Source organism: Cydia pomonella, chromosome 11, assembly GCF_033807575.1.
Source record: "Cydia pomonella isolate Wapato2018A chromosome 11, ilCydPomo1, whole genome shotgun sequence".
Lineage (NCBI taxonomy): Eukaryota > Metazoa > Arthropoda > Insecta > Lepidoptera > Tortricidae > Cydia > Cydia pomonella.
The window spans coordinates 722,536-743,038 of NC_084713.1; the positions used below are offsets into that span (position 1 = coordinate 722,536).

A 20,503-nucleotide genomic window follows, 5' to 3' on the forward strand; every position below is an offset into this window, starting at 1 on the left:
GCGACGTCTTTGAATTTTTACAGATACAATAAGGAATGAAAATGTAGGGTTCTTTTTTGTAATTTTTTATAGTGAAAAAATAATGTTTATCAGCGCCACGTCGTCTCAGGCATGTCAAACTAATAACAAATAAAATGGTTTCATTGATTCCTTTGCATCTCCTGCGTGTTGAGATTACATCTTACGTCATCGGCAGCACTCGCGACAACTTTGCCGTCTAAACAATGATTTAACTATTGCTATGTATTTTAGAACAGCTTAAGTACCGTAACAGATGTCATCTCAATACGATTTTGCGAGATTTTGCGTTTTAAGGCTATAAATTGTATTTATTTATTATTGGGGTTTTGGGCTTTTGAGTGCCACGTCGACCAGGTAGTGATCTATTGTGACAGCCCTTTAAAGTTCATTACTGATGCCCGTTGAATCCAGGAAATTCCAGATTCTTTGGGCCGTAATGTTCTGTACCTCATAGGGTTGCAATACGTGCCGCCCTAAGTGGGTACTTCTTTTTGACATTAGTGGTCCACAGGAACAGAGAATGTGCATTGCAGTCTTCTCTGATTCCTTGCTAAATTGTATGGGGATGACGTCTGTCACCGTACCCAAGCTGTTTGAAAAATCTGATAATAATATCACAACGCGGAAGGTAATATCGTACAAATGAACAACTAAGAGACAGTTAGTAGACTTTAATATTACAAACAGGTTTACAAAAAATCGCGTAAATATCTCCCACAATAACGTCCAAGAAGATTGCCTGCCGAAATCCTAACGCGCCGCGATCTGTTGAATGACTCGCCAGAAACGCTATGAATTATTTAGAGCTACCAAGGCCTGTTATTGTCATTGCTAACTTAACACTCGTCTATACCAAACTAGTAAGTATTTTAAATAAAATTGTAATCAGGATTACAAAGAATAAACATCTTCAACATTGCCTGCCGAAATCCTAACGCGCCGCGATCAGTTCAGTTGTATGAATTAGTAACTAAGAGTAATCGAGGCCTGTTATTTCCATTGCTAAATTAACACTTAACGCAATATTTTGGTTTATTTACATATCTTGACACGTTTTAATCAAGGAGAAATGCCATGTAAAAAAAAAACTATAAAATTGTAAGGGCGAGGTTTTAAAAGGTAAGTAAGTAAGTAAATATTCTTTATTACACCACATACAAAACCTATTCAAACCAGAGTTACAATAGTATAAATAAAGGTAGCAACAGGCGGTCTTATCGCTGTAAGCGATCTTTTCCAGACAACCTAAAAGTTGAAGTAGAAAGAGGAAGGAGTAAGTAGAAGGTTAAAGTTGGCTCGATAAAAAAAAACGTTAAACATCTTTCAGTTGTATATCGCTACTCGCATAGCAGTATGTATAACCTTAGTTTAAAATAGTGATATTGCTGGAGGATCTGGCAAGCAAAATTTGAACATTAGCTAAGTAATTGAGATAAAAGGTAAAAAATCTCTGTTAAAATTTTCGAGCAACACCGGCTGGCTCATAGGTTAAAATATATAAGGGATGACTCACGCTAGACCGGGCCAGGGTCGGGTCGGAGCTTCGTTTTCTATGGAAAGCACCACGTGATCACCTATCAGCCGTCATAGAGAATGACGTGTCGGACGCCTCGGCACGGTCCGGTCTAGCGTGAGTCGTCCTTAAAGCGGCACTTCTAACAGAAATGTCAAAATGACACGGGTAGGGATAAACGATTATCAACGGTTTGTTAGGTTTGACAAACGTTTACACCATTCGCCATTACTATCTATGGGTCAAATGATACTAGACGAGCCCCCCAGTAAACATCGCTTCCCTTGTGAATAGAACAAGCGAGCCTGCCAAATTATACGCATTAAATAAAGAGCCCTTATAGACCACGCGCCGAATAGTATTTGACGTCTGCCCATAACGTTTAAATATAAAACTTTATGAAACGGTTTTGTAAAGCTTTATTTTACTACCGTTTCGGGAATAGAACATTTCAACTGAAATACTGACGATACTAGACGGCACTCCACAAAGAAATAGCAATGCCAAAGAGGTAATTTCTACGGAAATTAGGAATTTAATACTATAAACATTTCGAAAAAACGTTTTTTTATTTCGCGTAAAACTCAGTTGTTGCTATAGAGGAGAGCGCAGTTTAAAAATTGTTTATCTGTAAGTATAATAAATAAATACATATTTTGGGGACAATTTTACACAGATCGACCTAGCCCCAAACTAAGCAAAGCTTTGCCAAAGGGTTCTAGGCGACGATGTACATACATACTTACTTAAATGGGTAAATACAAACTTAGATATAAAACATCAACAAATGTTCTTGATGTCTTCTATTCAAACCCAGGTCCTCCAACTTTGTAGCCATGATCACTGCCGACTACCACTAGGAGGCATATAAGTAATATAAGCAATACTTTTGCAGATTTTTACACACTTGGCATGAACAACTATTGATTGTGTGCGAAAAAAATCCATTTAGTATCTCTTATACGTCCAGTCCGCTAAACCTATCTTCACACTTCCAGCCCTTGGGCATGATCTGTCAACGCCATAAAGGACTCGAGGGTACGTGACGTCATAAATTAAAAGCGCGCGGTTTTACGGCGGTCGGGTGTTGCCAGTCGACATTAATTAAATTCCGGGAATCAGATGAAAGCTTTGTGCTCAAGCTTGAGCCCTAAATTGTGGTTAAGGTCTATAAAGTGTACCCAATACAACAAGGTATAACGAAAATCCTAATTAGAACACGATATCGAATATGCCCTTAAACGGGGCCCTATTATTTTACACCTTGTAAATAAGTAAATTCTGTGTCCTTTCTTGTGCAATAAACATATTTTTTATCTTTATCTTTATCTAAATAAATATTATGGGGACATTCTTACACAGATGGGTCACAGTCACCCACGGTAAGCTGAAGGCTTGTGTTGTTGGTACTCAGACAAGACAAGTCTATTTGCGAGTTCCTGTAATTGGCTCTGTATTACGATACAAAAAGTTTAATGTATCTTTTACAGCTGTTGGAATTCCTTGTATAAATAAATAAATATATAATATAAGTATACAAATACTTAAATACATACAAAACATCCATGACTCAGGAACAAATATCTGTGCTCATCACCCAAATATATGCCCTTACCGAGATTCGAACCCTGCATTGCATATAGACACGAGTGTATGGGCACATATTTCCGATATTGACCTTGGTTTGAAGTACGGCCGACAAAGGGGCATTCCAAGAGGACGTCGCTTACGCAACGCCATTCTTCTTTATACTGAGAAAGCGATTTTGGGTCTGGTAATATTTCATGGCTTGGCTAACAAATTGGCGGTATATTCTCGAGTTTTACGGATTTGACTGAGGTAGTTTGCCATACAAGTCAAAAGGATCACGTGAGTGACATTCTCGCGAAGTCCTCCCAATTAGGTACCTACACAAATGTGTTAAATAAAAAATAGGTATTTAGTAGTTTTAATTTAAATGCTAGTGCTCGTAGAACTTAAAATCTTTGAATCATGAAAAAGATTTATTTATTTGGAAGATATTATCAATTGAATTTCTCCAGAATCAAATTGAATCAAGTCTTATTCAGCAGTATTAATGACAGGTGAAAATAACTGAAAAGTGTATCGTGCATGTTTACTTTTGGGGTCTAGTTTCAGTAAAAACTAGGACATTTTAATATCCTTATTGTACGTATTTATTATTTACTTTACTAATACTTTCCTATAACAAACTTAAAAGTAACTATTAATGAACGTACTTTACTTACCTTTCAAGCACCTTAAAGTACTCGTAGTTTATAAAAGAGTTATTCGTAAATACGAGTATATGACTCCGGTCAGCTATACTCAAAGCCTGACCAACTAGAAAATCCCAGTAATTTCTGATCAAAAAGCTTTCTGACGTGCCCGAAGCTCGGCATGTTTTCCAACCTTGTTAGCCTGTTGAGATTTTTTCAATGCAGGCAGTCAGGCACTCCGGAATGAAGTTTGAGCTCTATATGTTGGTGCCTTGCAAAAGCTAAATGGCATTTTGTGAAGTTCGTATGAGCCAACAAAAGTTGCGGAAGTAGTTATTTTAACTTGATTTGCTTAGGCAATATCTTTCTTTGTTTTTGTTTTTCGTCAAAAGGTAAGCACAACGAATATTCTTTAAGTTTGTATAGACGTTTTGTGCAAAATGTTTATTTCTACCGTTTTCTTGACTTTTCATAATTTTTAGTTCATATTTTCTTTATCCAAATAGAAGAATTAGGCTTCCACACCGGCAGTACAGCCAGCCGCTATCTCAGTTAAAATTAAGAATTTATAACACGTGAATTAAATCGTACTAGTTATTTACGATACAAGTACAGAATATAGGAAATTCGCAACGAGTGGTGATAAATTCAAACACGACCGAAGGGGGTGTTTTAAATCGACACGAGTTGCGAATTACTTATTCGCACGTGTATCGTACAACGTTTTACAGTACATATGGCTCTTTAAAGTTCCGACATATGCACGGAAATTGCTCATTCCCGCACGCGTGCGGGAAAGTAGCACCATATGTACTGTAAAATTAGTTTAAAGTTAGCATACTCACGACAGTTTAAATTCGATTATTGTTAATCTTCTTACACAACAGTGTGATTGTTGAGCAGGCCTTCAGAAAAGGTACAATAATCGATCTTTTACCACAGATTCCAATCACTTTCACAAATTAGGTGATTTATGATTTCACACATCCACAGCAAAGTTGGTTTCAATAGAAAATAAAAATAATGTAAACAAACCAATTTAATTTACTTCTTTCGCACTTTATAATTTTTTAATATTTGTTAAGTTTGCTGTATTTTTTTTGTTAATTATTAATATTTCAATGAGAACAACCATCCCAAAACTTTTAGGTTACCTATACGTCAAATGATAACAGAATCTGTCATGTTTGTTTTCATTATTTGTCGTTTCTTTTGAACTTCACTTTACTCATGCTGTAGTTTCCTACACCTGGCCCTGGCCATTCCAGAACTTGTAGCCTCATGGCAGTTATTGAAAATGTGTTTGTCCATCGAAACTCGTCTCGGCGGGTGTTGGCCTGCTAATTTATCGTCCTCCATATTTCATGGCGGAGGCTGGAACACATTTTTAATTATTTTCGCCCCTTCGAACCATTAAATCCAGTAACGAGGGGTTTAGGAAGACTTTTATACTTACAGAGGTTTTTAAAGATTTAACTGAATTAAAGTGTCTAACTAAAACAGCATTTTTATTTATGTGTCAGTACGCAGCCTGGGAGTCGTGAATCACACACGGGAGTCGAGCTGAGACTGCTGGTTTATTGTATGCGAGTATGATTCTACCCACATTTGCCAAACACCAATAAGTACAAATACCTACAGCGTGAAGTTTTATCGTAAGCCCCTCAGCACATGGGGCGTAAGCGTATCGTAAAAACGTTATGAAAACGAGACGCGTAGAGTTGTCGGCACCAAGCGTCGCGTAAGCGTAATCATTTTATAAGTGAAATCTCGTTAGTTGAAATCATGGCGTCACTGGCGTCAGTTGTCTTCGATGGATATACGTCGATACCAACGATCTTACTTTTTCGTCAGATAAAAAAGATTTTTTCATTTTTTGATTATGTCAGAAGTTTTATTTTTTACGCCTATATTACGCTACGCCTGTGGTAATGACGACAGAAATCTCATACGCTATGCTACGACGACGCTTCGAGAGCGGACTTATTTGAAGTTGTTCATGCTCGTAGCGCTCGCGTTCTACGCGCGTATTACGATATGCTTACGCGTCTCTTACGCTTACGCGTCGTGTACTGAGGACCCTGAAGTTATTTCAATGTCTTCTTCTGAACTGATATTTGCCGATCTAATTTGTTTCTTTTGTCAGGTTTCGGTATAACCACAATGATACATAAAAACCCTAAATTATCAATAAGTATATTAGTCATTGTCGTTTTTGTTACCGGGGTATGATGACGAGGCTAATGTGATAAATTTCATCTTCGTTATCGTATCGCTCGTGTCGTATGAAAAAAATTTATCCTTGAAAACTTTATTAGCATTTTATTTAAATATAGCACATCCATCATAACTTGTACGAATAAAATCATAATTTCATCAGAATAATTGGAATAATTTGCTCTCAAAAATCTTTCTCAAGATGTTAGGGTGTTTGTCTTCAGCTTTTGTTGAATTGATTTTTTAGTTTTTTATATTATTTATTTTTCATTTTTTTTACTTAAGACTTTTTTTAAAGAAGAATTATTGGGTCTATGAAAGCGAACTGCAGATCTGAATAGTCTTCTTCTGGGTACAGCAGCATCAGTCTGAAAAAGAATAAAGTGAGATTTTTAAGCAGTGGACATATCTGTACATATTTTTTGTTTCAAGGAGGACTCAAGCTAGTCAGGTCCAAATCGGGGCCGATGCGTCTTCCACTTTGTTTTCTATGGAAAGCAACATGTGATCGCCGATCATCATATAAAACGAAGTGTCGGATGCCATGGCCTGGACCCGGGCCGTTCTAGCGTGAGTCATTTTATCACTCTTATTTCCACCTGTAAGAAAACTTATACATCACAAGTCTGTTAGTTTTGATTTTGAACAACAAATGGCAATTGCATTCATGTGAGTTTATACATTTATGGCAGTATTTTGTCATCAGATATTGGTAAATTTATTGTAAAAGTTTTCTTACTTGGCGGAAAGGTACAGTTAGCATCAATAGTAGCGTATGACAAGGCACTAAAAGTATCTGTCACTTTTAAATACTTTTCCAAATAGAGATATGTCGGTAGAAGTAAGGAAAACAATCTGTGTGTATTAAAATTGTCCATCAAAAAACCTTAAATAGGTCGCACCACATTACATCGCGAACATATTTTTTTTTACTGCTAAAAACGGCCCAATTCGAACTTTAAGATAAGTATCAAAAGTGACGTTTTTGTTTGAAGAAACGTTACTTTTGACACTGACCTATCCGACCCGTATCGTATCTAGACCTAATATTTGACGTTCCTAAAGTCCCGGATAGACGTGCGAGTAAGTTCGCGAACTTACAGCTCGACGACCTTTTTCTCTCGTGTGTGAGCCTAAGTACGCGTACTTTACAAGCGAAAAAAGTCGTCGAGCCATAAGTTCGCGAACTTACTCGCCCGTCTATCAGCCACTTTAAGTTCCGAATCGAGCCGATAGTTTGATGCGCTACTATTGACGCTGATTGTACAGTGGACAATGTGACTTAATAGGTACATACGTTAAACAATAACACTACAAGCACGCTGTGTGCTCCGCTTTGACGTGAACAACACTTAAACAGACCATTTCTAAACTTTATGTCATTGCATTAAGATTCATGTTTGGTTGATGCATTGACGATATTACTGACCATTAATAGATCTTAAAGCCATAGCAATAAGGATAGCGATGGAACGGTTAGTGTGTTCATGATGGTAGTAACTAACGAAGTACGGGGAGTGAGAGGAAGGCAAACGTGCGCCGACCTGAGTGTTTGCTCGCTGCCTTTAGGGGGTTCTGCCGTAAGGGCGGTTTCAAACTAGCGTACGTGTAAGCTAGTAGGTATAGACCCTATCATAGAGAAATAAGTAACCATAGAGTGCTCACTCCATACATCAGTTTTCTTACCAAAACGCTTATTATTTTCGTAGTCGACATCTAGCGTCAAGTAGCGGATTCGTCAATTGCGGGCATTTTTCTCTGTCACTCTAATTACGTCTTAGTGAGAGTAAAAGAGAAAGATCCCCGCAATTTGGGAATTTCGGTTATCACGGTAGGCCCCCTGATCCTGATATATGGAACTATGGAGTCAGCACTCTATGCATACTTATTTCTCTATGCCCAAATGAAGGGAAAAGTAAAGCGCGCGTAAGCTCGTAAACACTAAATGTAGGGAAATGTGTTGCGCGTATAAGCTCGTACCGCCGAAACGACCGTATACGCGCGTAAAGTACGCTAGTCTGAAACCGCCCTAATGGTTAAGGCTTCTACAAACGTTGTAACAGAATGCGTGCGATATTAGATAATTAGTTGCTGGGTAAATATTGCTAAATCGATCGATCAAATGCCGCAATGTATTGCAAATCGCATTTGATTATCGGTGACGCATAACGTAGGTACAATGGGCGAAAACAGTAAAATTCCTTGTAGAAATTACGCTAAAAAAAACGGATAGTAAAACTCGCTTATCAATCTGGTGTGGATCGCCTGATCGCTCAGCCATCAAATGATGTTTATTTATATATATTCAATATGTATATATGTGGGTATATTTAAAATATATATTTGTGTAAGTATAGTATCATAGTAGTCTCGACTTGTGTCTATTTCCATACCAACTCTTTACAGTCCTGCACCAAACTAACTATTTCTGTTTAGCCCAATGGTTGACTGGTAGAGAATGCCTCAAGCCGTTAAGTCCGCCATTAGTACTCTTTTTGTAAATTTGTGCAATAAAGTTTAAACAAACAAACAAACACACGTTATTAATCAACTACATCAAAGAAACAACTCATAATGGTTCATCCGATTTTGAAGAATAAAGATTTACATCTGGTGTGATGAGAAATAAAGAAATACTACTTATTTATATAGACAAAAATATCCGGTGTCGAAAAATAAGCCTGCGTATCTTAGCCAAGTTACTGGACCCCCTAATCCTTGTGTACAAACGAAGCCACAAAACCTCAACTTAAGTCGTACATCAATCTGCGGGTCCTTGAGGTCAATAAGCTGGCATTAGTCAGAGTATCTTAAGTCGCAGGGTTCAGATATACGATACGATATATAGGGTTTAGCAGGAACCTTTATGACATCGTTGCGGATAGGTACTTTGAGCATGGAGCATGCTTTCTGATGCTTCTTAAGTAGTCTTTTTTTATATAAATATTATACGACATTATTACACAAATCGACTTAGTCCCATAGTAAGCTCTATCTAGTTAAATCTACACTGTGTTTTTGTTTTGTTTAATTACAAGAGTCCATTCATGACCTTAAATTAAGTTACTTTCTCAAATATTATGGTATTCTTATTAACTCCATCTCGGAGATAATCAATAATTTATTTTTATCTGAGAAGGCCCCTCCGAGCGTCTACACTTAGGGCCTGTTTACATATTGATTAGTGTTTAGTACGAGTTTATACATTTGCTACTAAACGTAAGTTTCTACTATCTCGGATGATCGATGTTCGAAATGACATTGATATGTCATAGTTTTCAATTGTTTAGTTGAGTTAAATATAATGACCGTGTTACAGGCAAGTGCAAAAATATGTATCGAAAGAATCGTCTCATAAATATGGTACTACGCTCTTATTACACTGGAATACATTTATGGGACGATGCTATGGGACATATTTTTGAGTAAGATGTGTACACCCATATTTTTACACTTGACTGTACAACAACGCTGCAAAATTTAATTACTTTCATGTTTTTTTTAACATAACATAACAAACACTTTACTGCCAACCATGCATCTAAGTGGTGGAGATAAAAATGTTGTTGCATAGGGCGATGGCGGAAAGAAGCGGCAGGGATTAATTTAATTAGAACAACTCGGAGCAATCCCTGAACCTTCGCATTGTTTTAAAACTAAACTGATAAAAAGCCCACTTTTTAAGAGGTATCCTCTGCAAGGCGGTGCGGAGCCTGCCGGTGAAGGGTACAGCAAAGTCCCTTGCGGCCTCGATATGCTGCACGATGTTAAACGCCCAGTCGGAGGCCTGGTTCAATTCTGCGGCCTCAGCACCTAAAGAAGAACATTTCTAACTTTAGTGACCATGGTCGTTGGCTTTTGAAGAGTTTTCGCATTTGGGAGGATCTGATTTGTTTAGGCACACCAATATTCCCAAGTGTGAAAATGTATGAAAAGTTAATGCTTGAACCCTCTTCTAGCCCCAGAATGTAATTGAAAATTGTAAATCCAAACAATGTACTTCCGAGAAAATTAAATAGTGTAGAAAATCCTTTGCAGGACATTTTCCCCTGGCGTTGGCGAAGTTTAACCGTTCCCTTACAAATAATTAAAAAACTACAACCCGAAATACAAAAGTTGGGAAAAGGACATTTTAATTCGCTTGACTGCTTGTTTTCACTTTATTTTCAGTGTGTCTATCAAAAAAAAAAAAAGTCATTTTAATATGGTTTATTATAAGTCTGCTCCACACGGACCCTGAAGGGGCATAACACTCATCAGCAAAAATCCTATAAATATTTTATTTCATTATTACCTTCAAACCCTCCCTCAGAGACATACACAGGGATGTCCACGAGGGCGTCAACTTCCTCTTCCTCCAACTTGAGGTACACGTCACCTTTCTTCTTTAGTAGAGTGAAGGGGAACGTTACCGATACCGTTGCTGAAACACCCGCAAGAAAACAGTATAAGTGAATATTCTTTGTGTTTAGGCTGCCTTTGCACTGTACTTTTACGCAGTAAAGGCTTAGCCATGATCTGAGAGGTGAATTACTTTTACCATGTGGCCAAATCAGAAATCGCGGGCAAACAACTTTTCTGATCAGATGTCAGCTTTGAAACACCACATCTCAAATACATCGACTCCTTGACTCGGCTTGACTCCTTGGCGCTGCGTAGAGATGTGGCCTCGCTCTGCATTTTCTATCGCATGTACAACGGGGAGTACTCCGAGGAATTGTTCGGATTAATCCCTGTCGCTTCTTTTCGCCATCGCCCTACGCGACAACATTTCCATCCTCACCACTTCGATGGTTGGCAGTCCTCAACTGTGCGTTTTTCCAGGAACTTTCTGCCTCGCACAGCTAAACTGTGGAATGAACTATCGCCTGCGGTATTTTCGGACCGATACGACCTTCAAACCTTCAAAAAAAGAGCGTACTCCCATCTTAAAGGCCGGCAACGCACTTACAACCCCTCTGGTGTTGCAGGTGTCCATGGGCGGCGGTAATCGCTTACCATCCGGTGATCCATCTGCTCGTTTGCCTCCTCTACCATAAAAAAAAATATCCGGTTACAGTCAGCCTTTGCATGTCTCTGAACCGTTAAAAATCAACAAAATACTCTTGGCGATAGTCTCAGATCACAATACATGTTATTGTCGGCCGAGGCGAAGTCGAGGTCAACCAGCAAGTGATATGAGGTTTTCGTATTTACTGGCCGAGGTTTTTCTGTTCGACGGAGAACAGAAAAATATTCCTGTCTTTCAATATTTTGGCGCATATACTCGATGTTAAAAGGGCATCCTCAAAGATTATGCAGAATGGCAATGAACAAGCCGTCGATGGGCCGGGGTTCACTCAGGCGTGGAAAGTTCGCTGACATTCAACCGTATAGGTCCTAGGTGTAGTTATTGTTAGTTCAGGTTCAATCATTCACTTTCTAAAGTGTCTAAACCTTTACATTTAATGTATTGTCTTATTAAAAAAAAGCCAGAATAGCATTCAGAACGAAGATTGTTATGATTTTAGCTTGTAGTTTGAAAAGAACCGGTTTCATCATTTGAATTTCATGCCCTTTTTTCATTTTGAGGGTGTTGTGGTAATATTATATATATATATATATATTTTTTTTCTTTCAATTTTTTTTCAAAGGCAATATATTATCAATCAGACATATACATTATCAATATTAAAGTTACTCGCCAAACTGCTTATGCGGTTTGTTGGCGAGACAGCGCTCATTTTTTACATTTTTATGCACCTAAAAAGGACAAGTAGGTATTATGTAGTAGTATTTTAGTTGGTAGTAGGTAGTGGTGGTATTATGTAGATAATTACTATAAGTAAGTAGATCTGAAATGTCTAATTTGAATGGTTTATGCAAAATAAAAAGAAAACAAAACATTTTACTCACCATTGCCAATAAACTCCATCAGAGTTCCGTTGTATGCGTACTCTGCGATGTTTGTAAATTCTGGAAATAGAGAATAGGTACTGTCACAGACTTTAATTGTTGATCCATCTAAGGTTTAATCTAATTAAGTTGTCAATACTAACGGTATGAAAAGTCCAATAAATCCTAAATGAAATGCAATTTCGCAGCTCACTATACATTATGTTTTATAACGTTCTAAACTTCCTATAGGTTATATCGTGCTTATACCGTAATAACAAAAAGTCTCCATCGACAAATAATTATTTCAAATTACTGCTTCTACTACTAGATATATCTAGTAATTAGATCACTTCACCGACATTACTGTAACTCAATTTCAACCACTAAACTTAGACACTATAAAACAACTCAAAACGTGGAATAAAACAATCTACATCACCCAGGCTCCGTAAAAAACAAAACTTTTCAAGTTTCATTCATAAATAAACGTCCAACTCTCGCTCGGCGTTGTAAAACGAGGTTATGGCAACATTTAACATCATTTTTACGGGTAACGAGCGACCGGGGTTGGGAAGAGTCACTTGTTGCTAAATGACAACTTTACTTAGAGTTTGTGTAATGTAAGCTGTATGGGACGGTGTCATGTGATTTAACATTCATAATAATTATCATTGTAAAGATGTTCTTAAAGATAATGATGCTTAAAAATATCCGCGACTGTAAACTATTAATTATTATAAGTGTCACAGTAAGATAAGGTAAGAGATCACCCTAAGTTTTCATACCAAGTGCTGAATGATTATATTCATTGTCGCTGCCAAGTGGGTCATACTTAACACACACACTGCCAAGAACACGTATGTGTGTTCATTTTGTGGTGGAAACGGGGCGCTCGAAACTGAAAGTGTTAACGTAGACATACCTATAATCTATACAGAATAAGCGTTTTTCGGATATAGTTGGGATACAAATGCCAACAATTTTGTTTTAACTCAAAACTACATCAAGTTTGGTTTGAGTCATAATATACCAGTCACAACTCTGAGTAAATACTTAGTTAGGTAATAGAAAATTCTAAAAGACAAATATTAAAAGCACAATGTGAACCTACATTCAAACATCTACCCTAAAATGCTAGAATCATCCTCTAATCCCAAAATGTAAGAAATATTTAATAACACGTATTTTTTACGTGTCAATTTCTTGTACTTCCTCAGGCAGATATTCACGTTTTCGCACGAGAAGTAGCTTCTGACATTCATAAGTATCAGGCATATAGAGTTTGAAGACATACATCTGTCTTTGGTGCTCTGACCGAGGTCGAGGGACTAACCTTGCTCGGGCTTCGCGCAGTTCGTAACGTTCTTCACTTGTTTCAAATACACGGGCAGTCCCAAAGCCAAGATTAGCTCCTTTCTGCTGCTGTCCATTCTGTAATTATTTCGACATAGTCTTAGGGAACTAAGATGCACCAAGTTGACATAAAAAGGTATTTTTCACTTCTGAAGTCCAAATCATCTACAAGTTTTTAGGGTTCTGTAGTCCATTAGGAACCCTTATAGTTTCGCCATGTCCGTCTGTCTGTCCGTCCGCGGCTTTGCTCCATGATCGTTAGTACTAGAAAGCTGTAATTTGGCATAGATACATCAATCATGCATGGCGACAGAACGGTGAAATAAAAACTACAAGTAAATATTTTTAGGGTACCATCTCCCATACAAAATGTTTTTTTTTACAATGTTTTCGCGCTTTGACACAATGGGATAAGTATCGTTTGATAGGTCTTTCAAAACGAATCCAGACATCCAAATTGTAATACAAAAGCTTAATAAAATAATGCTTATAACTGTAGCGAACCTGATCGGTCCATTCGTTTTTAAATTATTGCAAAAAGTATTCTGTTCTTAGTAAAGAGACGTACAAGCGCTGCGAAGATACTCCCTTATGCTTGTAATAAAAGAATAAATAAATAAAATAACCCTACACTGACCATGACCCGACAATGCTCTTGGCCGATTTTTATTTACACACTGAGGTAGTAGTGGTAGTATTAAAGATATTTATTACAGCTCTTACTTACCCAATCCCAATAAGTTCGCTTCCAGTCCACCCTTCCATCCTGACGCAATCGGAACCGTACTGTACGGAGAATGGCTCGAAGTTATCAATGGCCAGTTTAACATTACCTAAAATGACGTTGTCTCTGAGCGCCGTGTATTGGCGTTTGAAGCATGTGAAGTCGGTGGTGTGGCAGGCGATGAGGTAGCGGTCTGTAAAAAAAACATAATTATTACTCACACTTTTAGCATTTATTCCGCTTCGCTCCTCAGCACAGCAGCTTTGCAGCTTAGGGTCAGATTTTCGACATTTTCTCCGACATCCTTTTTTGGAGACAATGGTTTACCGGGCCCAGTGGAGTCAAATGTTATGTGTTATGCTATTTTGTTGGGTTTTATATATTGTACTGTAATTTTATAGTACTAATGTACCAAACGAATAGCGTTTGAATTAGATTAGATATAATAGTAGACTCGGTAAAGAGATAAAATAATGAAGGGAAATCATGACAAGACTTAATAACAAGCAACGGACAGACAACGCGAACCGCTCCTTGGCACTTTTAGACTTTTAGTGCTTAAAAATGGTGTTCTTACTCCGAATCATGTCGCGCGAGTGACAGAAAAAAGTTTAACCGTAAATTTAATTTAACGTCACAGTACGTGTTTATGACAAGAAACAATGTTGCCATAATGGCTGCTTCACAACTTGTCGCGGTGCAAACTTATGGGGACGGCACAATTAGTACTCGCAGATACAATTTATTGTCCTTTTCTAAACCCTATTGCAATGAAATAAGGACTACCAAAGAGCAGTTAAGTTGATGTTTGTACAAAACAGCCACACTGGCAATGCTCGCGGTAATTTGATTGTAAAGTTCGTTCTGCGAAACGGAAAACAAACGAAAATTGGAAAGCGGAGTGCGAAGCTGCGAAGGCGCGAAACAAACGTTGGGAAGTATTCGGATTAATGACAATTATGAAAAATATTGTGAATCGGAAGAAGCGATGGTGGAAAGAAAATTTTCGGAAGTATTAAGAGGAAAACAATTTGAAATATTGTGAACCACATTAAGGAAAAATTAATCTATGAATTTGGCTCCATCACAAAGCCTTCTTTGCTTTGCCTTCCGACACCCAAACACAAAGATTGTCTAGAAGTAAGGAGTTATCAATTTGCAGTGATAAGACCATTTGTTGTTTTACCTCTATTTAGGTATATGTGTAATTTTTGTTCTTTAGCAATATTCTCGCTCAATTGGAATGTCAGTGTCACGCCAGTCCTGTTTCGTTTTCTTTTTGGCCCTTCCACTTCACACTTTACGTGCCAACATTATTACTACAGACCAGATAGTGTGAGTTGCGTTCTCGCGCGCGAGTCCATACTTAAAGATGTATGGAGTAGCGCGCGAGAACACAACTCATGCTAGCAGGTCAGGCGAATAAATATAAACGTTATTAAATACTGATTACTTTAACAGCGTCCCCCATAACACAAAAGTGGCTACGCAGCCTTTAATGTTTGTTATCTTGTACAACATCATAAGAAATATGACTTAATTAAAGACAATGTTTCTGCATATGACTTGATTATGCCTGCCTCTAGTATAATTCGCGTGTAACACAAATTCCGCCGCACCATACAGGCTCGTCTCACTAATTATCTAAGTCGTTACGAAACTCATTAATGGCTTCATTAATTATCTGTTATTCATCGCAGGCTTTTCTCATAAATATTAATTGTTTGCGAATTTGGTCGTCCCTCCTGGAATTTGTGTTTTTTTAAGATATATATTTTTACTGTTTGTGTTTTATTAGGTACACCTGCATAAAGAGAGATGGCCCAAAAATTTGGATAATACAGTAATCAGTATTCACTTTGTTCTATGCCTATATTTATAATATATATTTCGCATTACGCTAATATACACTATAGATCTAATAGGTAAAGAATCTAATTTCTAAAGGTTTAAAAAAAAGGATGGGAGCACAACTAAAGTATGAACCTGTGTATCGTTGTCTAAAAGTATATTGTCATATGTGTATGTCGAACAACTCCAAGTACGAATGTAGAGGTAAAATTAAGTCAAGGTCAAAGGAAACAATAATATTACGAATAAACGAGCGAAGCTTTATAAGCATAATTCGTTCCTGAATTGGGTAAGGAACCTTTTTCATAAAATTATGCTGAAGCTACTTAAAAACTACACGCGCTACTTTCTCAAAGGCCTCTTAAAAACCCTTAAGAAGCCACTTTAAAACCGATATAGGAACGGGTGTATGATCGATCCCTGAGGGACTCCATGAATATTACATGCGCCGGCCTTGCCAAACACTCCGATAACGCATTTACGTTAAAACTGCCTTAACCGGTTTTCACATAAAATGACACTACGGTGTGTGAGCGGGACAGCGCTATGAACGTAGTGATGTCCCGCTCTTGCTAGTGTGATAAGCGTATGGTCCTTCGTTTTGGCAAAGACAATGCTCGTTGTCATAGTAGAGCAGACTTAGAAAAATATTATAGGATAATCTTACACTACGTAATAGCCTGTAGGGAAGACCGCCTACAACGAAAAACCGTCTACACGCTCTGTGGTCGTTTTACAGAAGGTCGGTACAGCAGGAGTGAAGCTCTTTCTTTCTGACTGTGTCTGAGCGACGGACTTATACAAATACGAGAGTTCATGCCCCATAACAGTCTTCTCTGCAATAAATTTTATATGCCAGTTTCCCCACATTGACCTTAATCATCAATCATAATTAATCATTTTACAGGCAATTAATGTTCCCACCCTCCACGCAAAAATAAATACGCAAATAAATATAACAACCCACCACCGAAACTACAAGACTCGACACGTGTTTCACCTCTCTACGAGGCATCCTCAGAAGATGTTGACGGTCCGAAGGCTGACGACTGAAACTTTCGGTGGTGGGTTGTTATATTTATTTGCATATTTATTTGTACGATGGGAGGGTGGGAACATTAATTGCATGTAAAAATACGCAAGTAAGTATAACGGGTTAGCACTGATTGACTAGCACGTTATATTTTCGCGGATTAGCAAAGTAATAGTTATTGTTTTAATTAGCATGGTGAGTACAATAGATGGTTAACATACGTATAAGTGGAACACACATTTCACCAGACACAGCTTAGTCCCACAGTAATCCCGAAAAAGCTTGTATTGCCCCACACCCAAACTTACCCATTTTATCCGCAAACTCCCTTCCCTGGCATGCCCAGACGCACATGAGGAGTACAAAAACACGCATCTTGTCAATTCACTAAAACGTGTAACACTAAAATGTCTTCCACTGTACAATGTAAGCTGTCAGCGTCACAGTCTTTACTGCGAGGCGACTGCGATAACTTTGGATTGAGAAAAACGAAGCCTTATTAATATTTGGATCAATATTTGAATATGTTTGTACTTATTTGTTAATTATCTTATAATAAGTTATCTAAATTACTTGGTTTAAAATGCACATTTTCCGCTCTTTCTTTTAATTTATTATAAGTAATCCTTAAAATGCGGTTTACATATGATTAATTGAGGAGGTGCGAAGGGAGTCTGGTTCTGGCTGAAAAACAGCGCTGAAGTGTCACCCATGTGGGCGGACGTCAGCATCATGCTGACGCCAAAACCCTATGCTACATTACTAGAAATATATACTATAACTTATAAGGTATGCTAAATATTATTAGAATACTTAATTTAAATTATTTTTTGTACACGTTTTTTTGTGGTAATAAAGCATTTGTCATGCAAGTGTTGTATATTTCTAGTCTTGTTCCCTTCCCTGCATAGAAGTTTGTTTGCAGGGGGGGGGGGGGGTGTCAAGTATATATGGGGGGGGGGAGTTACATGCGCGTCGCCGACCCTAGCACCCCTCCCCCCTCGTTGAGCTCTGGCAATCTTACTCACCGGCAGGAACACAACACTATGAGTAGGGTCTAGTGTTATTTGGCTGCGGTTTTCTGTAAGCTGGAGGTACCTCCCCAGTTGGGCTCTGCTCTAGATCTGGAATGACATCCGCTGTGCTGTGCCCTGCCACACAAAGCGAGATGACATTCACAATGCCCATATCTCTCTCTCTCTTTCCATCTGGAAATTACTGACTTAACCAACTTAATTTCAGTGGTGGCGGTAAAGTCTATTGCTTCAGCGGTTTCTGCATTAGAACAAGTTTTCCATACAAATTGACCCGTTACTTTTGCCCTCGAGGGTTTACTTAAACGTTGTGGAGCGACCTTATAGACCCTCATTATAAATTAAATGTTGGTCCTGACATTTTCCAAGCCACAATTTCAACAAAATAGCCAATGGAAACTTCTCCCAAAATGTAGTTAAAACTTTTCGTAGTTATTTCATTTCTATAGCCTGAAAACAATAACAATTTGTTCAGGTGGAGTCTGCCATATATTTATTATAACAACACTTTAATTAAACGAAGTAAGACTTTATTACACTGTGTTTATGGTTTATTTTCATTTGTGTTCAATGTTAGACCTTGTGGTACTGTCAATGAGTGTACATGGTGGATGCTCATGTTAATTAATTTTGTTGTGTCAATTTCAGTTTTAGTTATTATTAATATTAGTTTATTTTAGTTTCACAAACCCACTACCAAAATGTCGGTTCCAATCGAATTTACGCTCTTATTTTAAAACGACATGCTAAAACTACATGAAACATGGCACAAACATGATTGGTACTTAGTTTTCCAGTCGCCATCAGATATATAGGAGCGGTCAAGGTGCTCACAAATATCTGAACACGCCTCTATTGTCAAGGCGTGAGAGTGCGTGCTCCGATATTTTGAGTACATCGACTGCTCCAATATATCTGATGGTGACTGTCCTTGCTAAAAATTGTACTAAGAAGCTAGAATGAATAAAATTTTGTATGGAAAACTTCCACATGCTCTAACTTCTTTATATTACAATTTCTAGCAACAAAAACTAGTACAGTCAGCATCAATGGTAGCGGATGAAACTTATCCAAATATACAGTGTGTCCCATTGGACAAAGCCGAAATGTACATATGCATTAGGGTATTTAGAACCAGTGTAGTGTACAAAGTATCATAACAACCGGTGTAGCGGTTTCGAAGAAATTAACAAATTACCATTTATTACTTTGGAGCAGCTTGTATGTGTGAGTAGTTCCTAAGGTAATATCCTCAAAGAATAGTATGGAACCTTCTTCGACTGTTTTGATTATCTTTTTTATTTATAACACTAATAAGCTTCTGACTTGAAAAATGTCATCATTATCGAATATTTCGAACAAATTGTCAAAAACACTGCCAAAGATTAACACAGTATATTTCTTTTTGTTGTCGATTATTGCAAATAACATTTGTTCGAAAAAAATATTTTTTATCTTTTGTTCTAATTTAAAAAAAATATATTAACGTCAGAGCATTCCTGAGAAGTAACCCTACGTGGGATTTCAGGGTTTGTCCAATGGCTAAGTTCACCCTGTGGTTAAATCATTTCAAGTGTAAACATGTACAATTTCATGTTGTATCGTTTTAAAATGAGTACGTATGTATGTGCTTGGACTGCATGGCAACGGCTAGGTTCGTACAGTCAGCGTCAAATATTTTGTAGCAGTCAAAGTGGCCAAATAGTTCGGTACACCATACTAAATATATGGTGTACCGAACTATTTGGCTACTTTGGTTGCTACAAAGTATTTGACGCTGACTGTACTCGTTTCTTTTTCATATGACATAATTATGGTTACTTACTTTACTATTGTATTTCACCATAACTGTAAGGCTACTGCCAGTTCTGACATGTTCGCTCACGTCGCTCAGTACGAGCATATTAGTGCATATTAGTGCAAGCGAGATGTATTGAAAGTAAGTTACGTAGACGTGAGCGAATATGCCAATGTTAAAACTGCCGGTAGACGTACAGTACATAATGCTTGTCAAAATAAATTATTTACTTTACATTACTTTCTTGTTTCAGGTAAGTACGAAAACGAGCGCAAAAATTGGTGTAATGGCGAAAAGGTAACTAATATGGCATAATAAATTATAAAACAAACCTCGCTAAACTGAAATAAGCATAACTTCTCCCTTATCTGGCTGCTAGTAAAACAAAAGTATCGCCAAAACGAAAAACTAATAACAAACAACATTAAAGCAGCGAAGTTTTTTCCACTTCGACCCCTGGGGTCAGAAATAAGATTACAGGATTTGAAGCGAAATCTAATACAAAAGTGGACATCGTTAACGGAATTTCAACCTTATAACAACGTGATAAAGACTACTAATAGTCTTTAACTAGGGTTACCAGTTCAGATTACCTATTTTATGGGACATGTAGGATGTAGAGTAGTGCAGGGACGCCCGGCGGGAAACAGGCGGGCTGTCAATTGCTTGTTGCGTTCATTCAGCCCTTAGGACATATACTACACGAACACATTTAGTTCATGATTTTGGAGTCTGGGTTAGAATTCGACATGCATAATAATTATTTTGTATTTGCTCGTAATCATATAATTATTATTTTAGCATTATAACTTAACCGCTCATAATTATGTATTTGCCAAGTTAAAGAATTAGGAATAAATGAA

General features: G+C 37.6%; 2 protein-coding genes across 3 annotated transcripts in view; one reads left to right on the forward strand and one right to left on the reverse strand.

Moving 5' to 3' along the window:
• The window catches only part of LOC133522594 (uncharacterized), a 343,490-nt gene that overhangs the window by 200,785 nt on the left and 122,202 nt on the right, over window positions 1–20,503 (forward strand). The window lies entirely within an intron of this gene.
• Window positions 5,312–20,503, reverse strand: part of LOC133522592 (uncharacterized) — a 43,048-nt gene continuing 27,856 nt past the window's right edge. Inside the window, exons 1-7 of one of the 2 annotated variants that reach the window (XM_061857948.1) lie at window positions 17,117–17,329; window positions 13,928–14,117; window positions 13,181–13,278; window positions 11,866–11,925; window positions 10,265–10,393; window positions 9,648–9,783; window positions 5,312–6,338 (exon numbers count right to left, since the gene is read on the reverse strand). In XM_061857948.1, coding sequence (XP_061713932.1) covers window positions 6,263–6,338; window positions 9,648–9,783; window positions 10,265–10,393; window positions 11,866–11,925; window positions 13,181–13,278; window positions 13,928–14,117; window positions 17,117–17,183 — 756 coding nt within the window. In that variant the 5' untranslated portion in view covers window positions 17,184–17,329 and the 3' untranslated portion in view covers window positions 5,312–6,262. Of the gene's footprint in view, window positions 6,339–9,647; window positions 9,784–10,264; window positions 10,394–11,865; window positions 11,926–13,180; window positions 13,279–13,927; window positions 14,118–17,116; window positions 17,330–20,503 lie in introns of those variants that run through there. The other variant, XM_061857949.1, reaches the window with a different exon arrangement.